This window comes from Cebus imitator, unplaced genomic scaffold, assembly GCF_001604975.1.
Source record: "Cebus imitator isolate Cc_AM_T3 unplaced genomic scaffold, Cebus_imitator-1.0 Scaffold635, whole genome shotgun sequence".
NCBI classification, from domain to species: domain Eukaryota; kingdom Metazoa; phylum Chordata; class Mammalia; order Primates; family Cebidae; genus Cebus; species Cebus imitator.
This window is the reverse complement of record NW_016107950.1, coordinates 221,252-230,288: the sequence shown is the minus strand read 5'-3', so window position 1 is coordinate 230,288 and position 9,037 is coordinate 221,252. Positions and strand designations below refer to the sequence as shown.

Here is a 9,037-nt window from a genome sequence, read left to right as displayed (position 1 = left end):
AGCTAATTTTTTGTATTTTTAGTAGAGACGGGGTTTCACCATGTTGACCAGGATGGTCTCGATCTCTTGACCTCGTGATCCACCCGCCTCGGCCTCCCTAAGTGCTGGGATTACAGGCTTGAGCCACCGCGCCCGGCCCCTGACTTTTTTTTCTAAGATAGCATCCTGCTCTGTCACCCAGGCTGGAGTGCAATGGTGACATCTCAGCTCACTGCAACCTCCGCCTCCTGGGTTCAAGCAATTCTCCTGAGTCAGCCTCCCGAATAGCTGGGACTACAGATGTGTACCACCATGCCCAGCTAATTTTTGTATTTTTAGTAGAGATGGGGTTTTGCCGTATTGGCCAGGCTGGTCTCAACCTCCTGATCTCAAGTGATCCGCCCACTTCAGCCTCCCAAAGTGCTGAGATTACAGGCATGAGCCACCACGTCCTGCCACATTCTGATGTTCTAATCCCCAACTTCTCCAGTGTTGCCAGCTAATATGTTTTCATATGTTCCCTCCAAAGCTGGTGTTGAAATTTGTCATTTTAACAGCACTGAAACGTGGGACCTTTAATAGGTGATACCTTTATCATGAGAGTAGGTTTGAGATAAAAAGGACAGGTTCTCTTTCCTTTCTCTGACACACTCGCTTGCCCTTCGCCTTCCATCACAAGACGATAGAGCCCAAAGGCCCTTACTAGATACCATTGTCATACTCTTAGATTTCCCCAACCTCCAAAACCAAGAGCCCAATAAATTTCTGTTCATTATCCAGTCTCATAGTCTGCTAAAGCAGCAGCAAACAAATTAAGACTCCAGTGATAAACCCAGGCTGTAAGTGTCTTACTTAAGCTTCAGTTTTCTTAGGGAAGGAGCTCTAACTGGGACTGCATACACATGGATATGGAAAACTCCAACTACAGTCCATATGCAAACCACCTGATTTTTATTAATACAAATGAGGAATCTTACTAAAACTAAACCACGACCACAATGAATTATGCACTAGTAATTCATAACATGAACAAAAGAGAAACATCAAATAAGGCATTTAGTGCTACAGTCAGAATCCTGGGCCTCGGGTGTCCACCAGCAGAGGGGGCCTCAGGCATCTGCCCTTTTCAATAAGGCCTTACTCCCCTTATGGCTGACCCTCCTGGTTCGCAGTACAGTAGGCATCACATAATATCTAACGCTGAGGTATTAGAAGGCATTCTTCCTATTCGGGGCGCACAGCCACCAGGATGAGCCAGGTTTCCTAGCCTTGACTACTGTTCCCACTTGTTGTGAGAAGCTGTAACTTTACTGCTCACTTCCCTCACCTGTAAATAAAGTTGAAGGAGAAGAGCCGTCTTCAAAAGAAACTGTGTTGAGGGCCAGGGCACAGTGGCTCACACCTATAATCCCAGCACTTTGGGAGGCCGAGGTGGGCAGATCACGAGGTCAGGAGACAGAGGCCATCCTGGCCAACATGGTGAAACCCAACCTCTACTAAAATACAAAAAATTAGCTGGGCATGGTGGCATGCACCTGCATTCCCAGCTACTCTGGAGGCTGAGGCAGGGGAACTGCTTGAACTGGGAGGTGGAGGGTGCAGTGAGCTGAGATCATGCCACTGCACTCCAGCTTGGCAACAGAGCAAGTCTAAAAAAAAAAAAAAAAAAGAAAGAAAAGAAAAGAAAGAAACTATGTTGAGGAGGCCTAGAGAAAGATGTCTCTTACAGCACTTGGACTGGGATTTTTAAGGTGTTATCCCCTAGGACAAATCATGCTGGTAACATGATTTGTTACCAGCAAACCAAAGCAAAGAACCCCTAAGGTTGAGGAGAAAACAGGGCAGGGGATCTGAGTGGAATTCCAAAAGGAAAATCTTTGTAGGTGGGTTTTAAAGAAAGTTTACAATACAGCTCCTCACGTGGCTTCTTGCAGCCCCTCAGCCTGGATCCCTTGCTTCACTGCTGCCCTACATCCCTAAGCCATCCTGCAAGTTTCTGCTGTCACCAACCCCCAGCCACAGAATCCCTGCAAGTGCCCAGTTCTCATCATTATTCCTGCTTCAAAGGTGCTTTCCTCATTTGAAACTGATTCCCCTTTACCTCAGCGAAGCCATTCTGGGTTTCCTTCCCGGATTCTCACCTTCCCATCTGCCCTCTCTAATTAGTCAGATAACAACATATAATGGTCAAATGTTCACTCATTTTGGATGTCAAGGGCAGATTCAACTTGAGACAGACCCACAAGGCCACTGGGAAGACCAGGACAGCAGTTCTGACGATGCTGAAAAGACTCCTCAGAGGCCCAATTGTGAGCACAGGAAGACCAAGAAGGCTCTCAGGCCGAGCACGGTGGCTCGGCTCACACCTGCAATCCCAGCACTTTGGGAGGGCGAAGCAGGCAGATTACCTGAGGTCAGGAATTTGAGACCAGCCTGATCAGTATGAAGAAACCCCATCTCTACCAGAAACACAAAATTAGCTGGGCATGGTGGTGCATGCCGGTAATCTCAGCTACTCGGGAAGCTGAGGCAGAAGAATCAGTTGAACGCTGGAGGCAGAGGTTGTGGTGAGCGGAGATCATGCCATTGCATTCCAACCTGGGTAACAAGAGCAAAATTCCATCTCCAACAAAAAATTCAATAAAAAAAAAAAAAAAAAAAAAAAAAAAAAAAAAAAGGGCGGCTCTGTAACTGCCCTCAGAGACCAGGGAACCAGTGAGAATTTTTCCCCCCCAATGGTTTCATTGTTTAAAAAAAAAGTTTGAACCACCACTGGCCTAGATCATATCGTATAGGCCTCTGCAATAATTTCCACAAAATCCAAATTCCTCATTCTCTCTAAAACTCTACCAATAAACTCTCAGGGGAAGAGGTCTGCTCTGGACTTGTTTGCTGAAGACAGTGTTTCAGGGTCCCTGAAAAACCACTGTTATCTTTGCTTAGTCCTTCCCATCTCCACTTTCTAACAAGGAGTTAATACATCCTGTAATGAAACAGAAAACATGACAGTATTTAAGATGGCATCACCAACCACCAGCAACAGGATGTTGCTACATACCTGGTCTCTGGTATGGGGTCAAAGACACCCAACCTCTTACAGAGCCTCTGTTGCTTCCGTACTCCCATGCCTCATCCCATCGGCCACATCCCACTTGCTCTGTCGCCACCTTGACCCAAGCTGCAGTGTGGCTCCCATCACTATCTCCAACGATTTCTACTTGGACTACACAAAACCCATAGGGGCAGCTTTGGAGGGACCCCTGCCAACAGTGCTTTAGCTGGTATTGGGTGCACCAGCCTCTTTTTTCTCATTCTCTCCAGACAATGAACCTGCAGGGTTCCAAGCAACAGAGTTAAGAATCACTGTTTCTTCCTATTCCTGATAGCTCTGGGCACCCCACACAGAGACTGTCTCCTTCAGCATCTACTCTAGCCCTCTTCCGGAATGGTAGGCTGGAAAGGCCAGACTCCCTACATCAAGGGACTGGAGCCACCCCAAACCCAAATCATTTCTATAAGACTGATTACCTTATGAAAGTAAAAGCTTCAGAACAGCAAAAAATACCACAGTTAAACAAAAAAAAAATTCAGATAAAATACCTGTAAATTATTTAGACAAAGGGCTGGTATAAATATGTAAGTAATTTTTAAAACTAGAAAGACAAACAACCCTGTCTCCCAAATCAATAGACAGAACTGCAAACTACAACTACAGTGACTCCCTTCAGACTAGCAGAAATCCAAAGCTGGACGTCACATTCTGTTAGCCAGGCTGCGGGGAAATCGCCTCACATCCAGACGGGAACTCAGCAGTATCCTAACAACCACGTGTGCATTTGCTCTCTGACCCAGCAACCCCAGCTCTAGGAATCCACTGTGAGGAGAATTCCCACAAACAGAGTCTACACAAACAGGGCTGTTCACAGCATCATTACCAAAAGAGCACTCACTTCAAACAACCCCAATGCCCATCACAAGGAAACTGGCTGAATCAACTATGGAAGCCCACAAGATGGGGGATATGTAGCACTATCACATTAAAAAAAAAGAACAAGGCAAACCTCTGTGAACTGGTATGGAGTGATTCCTAGCAAACATTAAGCAACAAAGTGAAGTGAGCAACACCACCTGCATCTCTTTTCCAGAAAGAACCTGCTGTTCGGCCAGGAGAAGTATGTGGGCTGACAGTTTCAGCAGCAGCACCAGGCCGCTGGTGCCTCATGTGGGCCTCCAACTGCTAACCCTTGCCCGAGAGCACCCGGTGGGCTGGCTGTGGGTTTGGCACATGTGCCTCATAGTCTGAGGCTCTCCCCAATTCTGTTTCCTCCCTGCTGGACTTTTCCTAAGTGGCTGCCCCCAAAAATCTTTGCATTCTAACTCCATCCCAGTGTCCACTATCATTTGCGGTACAGGGAGAAATTAGGATATACAGTCTTGTTGACCTGGAGGGTACTCGTCAATTCTCAGCATGGGCAAGAGGCCAAATCTAGGTTCTCCCTGGATAGAGGCCATGGCTGGAGGACAGAAAAACATGGGTTTTGGTGATCTTGAAGGGCTGCAGTGATAAAACTGGACCTTAGAGGAGCTTCAAAACCAGCTAAAATCCGCTTTAAGACATATGTCAAATTCTAAAGCTACCCCAGCAGACAGTAAAAAACAAAAATCTCTGAAATGCAGAGTTTTCCTTACTCCCCTAGATCCACAAGAGGGATAGACTCTGCAGAGCGTGCCAGGCTGATGAAAACCCTCACTCCAAGGTAAGGGCAAAACAAAGGGAGACCGAGCCTTGCCAAAACTGAAATGCATCTAACCCCAGCTCCCAAGTGAATTAAGAAGGCCATTCAGCATGCTACCTTGCCAGCAAAGAAGACATCATCAGTAAGACTACCCTAATTTCTAATACACTTTGTGGGACAGTCAATGAAAAACACCAGGCATGCCAAGACAGGACCACATGTCAGAAAAACGAAAGAACATTTGGACAATAAAAACTGATGCACAGGTAATCTAGAGACTGCTGTCAGCAGTTTTTAAAATAACTCAGTAGTATGTTGGAAAAAAAGCAGAAGATGGAGAAAATACATAAAAAGACTTGATTCAATACATGAATTACAGCAAATTAGAGAATTGGCAGAAGGAGTGAAATGGAAGCAAATCAGTAAAAACTGTTTTAAAGCTCATGTAGAAAAAAACAGAAACTATAAAACAGGGTGCAAGAGACAGAAAGGACAGAGTGATGTGGTCTAATACAGTTATAGATGGAGTTCCAGCAGAGGAGAGGAAAGGGAAAAAACAGTATTTGAAGAGCTACTGCTATTGCTGGAAGAAATCAACTCACAGTCAAGAAGTTCTTTGAACAGCAAGGTAAATACAAAGAAAATCACATCTAGTTGCATCATGGTAAAAGCAAATTATTTTTAAAGTAGCAGGGTGCACAGGGGTTGGGGGAAAGGTAGAGAAGAAACTCAATTTAAAAGAGGCAAAAATTATTCTGGGCTGGTCACAGTGGCTCATGCCTGTAATCTAGCACTTTGGGAGATTAAAGTGGGATGATCACTTGAGCACAGGAGTTTTAGATATCAGCCTGGGCAACATAATGAGACCCGATCTCTATAAAAATTAAAATTAAAGAATTACCCCAGCTACAAGGTAGTACACGCAGGTGGTCCCAGCAACTTGGGAGGCTGAGGCAGGAGGATCCCTTGAGTCCAAGGAGTTGGGGTTGCAGTGAGCTGTGATTACACCACGGCACTGCAGCCTGAGTGACAAAGCAAGACCTTGTCTCAAAAAAGAAAATTATTTTGACAGAAACCAGATGACAAATACAATTTTATCTTTAAAGTGCTGAGAGAAAGTAATGTGACCTTATTTGGGAAAATAATCTTCACAGATGTGATAAAGTGAAGGATCTTGGGATGAGGTCATTCTGGAATCCCGGACTGTCCAGGTAGGCTGGAAATCCAATGACAAGAGTTCTTAAAACACACAGGGCCAGACACAGTGGCACACGCCTGTAATCTCAACACTTTGGGAGGCCAAGGTGGGTAGAGCGCCTGAGGTCAGGAGTTTGATCATGGTGAAACCCCATCTCTATTAAAAATACAACAATTAGCTGGGTGTGGTGGCACATGGCTGTAATCCCAGTACTTTGGGTGGCAGAGGCAGGCAGATCACAAGGTCAGGAGTTCAAGACCAGCCTGACCAACACGGTAAAACCCCATCTCTACTAAAAATACAAAAATTAGTTGGGCGTGGTGACATGTGCCTATAATCCCAGCTACTCAGGAAGCTGAGGCAAGAGAATCGCTTGAAACCGGGAGGCAGAGGCTGCAGTGAGCCGAGATCGTGCCACTGCAGTCCAGCCTGGGCGACGGAGCAAGACTCCGTCTCAAAAAAAAAAAAATTAGCCAGGTGTGGTGGCATATGCCTATAATCCCAGGTATGCGGGAGGCTGAGGCAGGATAATCACTTGAACTAGGGAGGTGGAGGTTGCAGTGAGCCAAGATTGCACCACTACACTCCAGCCTGGGTGACAGAGTGAGACTTCATCTCAAAACAAACAAAACACACAGGAGAGGATGTGACCATGCAGGCAGAAATGGGAGTAATACAACCACAAAGCCATATGCTAAAGACTGTAGACAGCCACCAGAAACTAGAAGAGGGAAGGAATGGATTTTCCTCTGGGGCCTGCACTGGGAGTGTTGACCTGTCAATGCCTTGATTTCAGATCTCTGAGATCCATCTCTTTTGCCTTAGCCCACCAAGTTTGTGGTTACTTGTTATAGGAGCCACAAAAAACAAATACACTTGGCAAAAGAATGCCTCAAAATGAAAGCAGTGTCAGGTGCTCCAGGAGTCATGAAGACTGGATACTATTTTTACATGTTAATTTCTCAACTTCCTAACCCCTTGGGGAGTATAAGTATCACAAGCTAGAGCCCAAAACATCCCTGAATGCTTACCAGGTCGTAGTAAAGATCTCCCCTTTCTCAGAGCCCAAGCATACAAACTTCCTTATGGGGCCAGCGGGTGACTAGACTGTTTAGTTTACCTCTCTGCTGGCAGTATCACCCTCTAGAGGGACGAGAATGATTGATAAGAAGTCTCACTCCCATTCCCCATCGCAAGGATCCTAAGACTCAACTCACTTTCCCCATGTGGGTTGTTAAAATCCAAAAATAGCACATGTCCCCAGGGAAAGGCACGTCATTAGTTCAAAGGCCAAATGAGCTGGGTTTAACTTGGCTTTCACATTTGACCTCAGATATTTCTCTTACCTCCTATAAGTTTAGTTACACATTTCTAAAACGTTGTATTTCATTTTCTGAGAGTCTTGTAGCAACAAAGTTTTAGGGTTATCTCTTCTATCATATTATCAAAACCCAAAATGAAATTGTAACATTACAAATAACTACTCCTGTATAAAGTCACCAAAGGGAACAACCATTTCCTATTTTTGACCAACCAGCTCCTATTCCCCCAATATCCACTTCGTTGCAACTGTCACTTGCAGCCCATATTTGACTAGCTGACTCCACTAAAGGGATGTGGATCAGGCCTAAGGCAATCAACAGACTCTCCTTAGTGGCCCAGGGATGGACACCAAGTTTAATCAGAACCAACCCCAGGACTGGTTTGAATAGGGAACAAACAGTCCCACCAGGCTTTCCTAAAGGGTGGAGATAAAGAGGCTCTTAGTGAGGGAATGTTAGGAAGGGCCTGAACTTCAGAGACTACAAGGAGAAGGCGTGGAGCCTGTGACCAACACTGAGTCAATACTGAGGAAGCGAAGCTGAGACCAGAGGCAGAGAAACTAGATCCTGGTCCCAACTGCTAGAGTCACCAGATCAAGTTTTGACCAAATCCAGTCCTATCATTTGATTTTTAACTTCCATACATTTTTTTCTTGTCTAAGCTACTCTGAGTTGCATTTATCAACAGAAAGCATTCTTAGTGACATGAACATACACCAAGTATTCAAAGTTCAGGAATGAAAACAAAATTTTACTTACCTGGATAACCAATTCCTTTGGCATTTGCATAGGGAACCCCAGAAGATCCAGGACTATAAACAGGATTCATGATTTCAAAAACTAAAAGAAAAAAAAGGGGGATTTAGCCAGGCACTTCTGTTCTCAGATTTTTCTCCGGTACCAGTCCCAAACGAGCCGGTAGCTACAGTCCTTTCTCTAGGCTGCTATAAAACAATGCATTTTATGCTGCCCCAACCAGCAGAGAAACGAAAAGGGGTGCCCAACCAGGACATTATAAACTTTCCTTCACAGATCTCTTCAGTCCATCAGAAGCCAAGAGGGAAAACTGTTAGCTATATTCTCACTAAAAACAAGGGGAAAGGCCAGTTACAGTGGCTCAGGCCTACAATCCCAGCACTGTGGGAGGCCAAGGTGGGCAGATCACCTGAAGTCTGGAATTTGAAACCAGCCTGGCCAACATAGTGAAACCCCGTCTCTAATAAAAATACAAAAATTAGCCAGGTGTGGTGGCGCACACCTGTAATCTCAGCTATTCGGGAGGCTGAGGCAGGAGAATCACTTGAATCCAGGAGGCAGAGACTGCAGTGAGCTGAGCTCTCCAACCTGCCATTGCACTCCAACCTGGGCAACACAGCGAGACTTTGTCTCAAAAAAAGCAGCAAAAGAAAACAAGTAACCAAAATGTTCTTCTAACAGAGAGGGATAGTTAAGTTAACGAAGATATATCCAGAGCATGAAATACCTAGTGCAGCTGCTTTTCAAAAAATGTTTAAAAACAATTAATAAAAGTGAAAGAAAAGTAGGCTATTATATTGCCTCCTGCATTACACAGTATGATCCCAAATTCACACCTATTGTGTATAGGGATGTGCATCCCAGCACAAACAGAAAAAAGTCTCAAAGGAAACATATAAAAATATGAACAGTGATTGACTCTAGATGGGAGTGGATTTAGTGTTCCTTTTGCAGTTTCCTATATTTCTTTTTTTTTCTTTTCCTTTTTCTTTTTTTTTTTTGAGACAGAATCTCACTCTGTCCCCAGACTGGAGTGCAGCGTTACA

The 9,037-nt window shown here is 44.9% G+C and overlaps 1 protein-coding gene across 3 annotated transcripts in view; it reads right to left on the bottom strand.

Moving 5' to 3' along the window:
* FAM168B (family with sequence similarity 168 member B) overlaps positions 1 to 9,037 on the bottom strand; it is a 45,813-nt gene that overhangs the window by 27,483 nt on the left and 9,293 nt on the right. For all 3 annotated transcript variants that reach the window (XM_017517526.2, XM_037734574.1, XM_037734573.1), the window contains exon 2: positions 7,995 to 8,075. In XM_017517526.2, coding sequence (XP_017373015.1) covers positions 7,995 to 8,064 — 70 coding nt within the window. In that variant the 5' untranslated portion in view covers positions 8,065 to 8,075. The remainder of the gene's footprint in view (positions 1 to 7,994; positions 8,076 to 9,037) is intronic.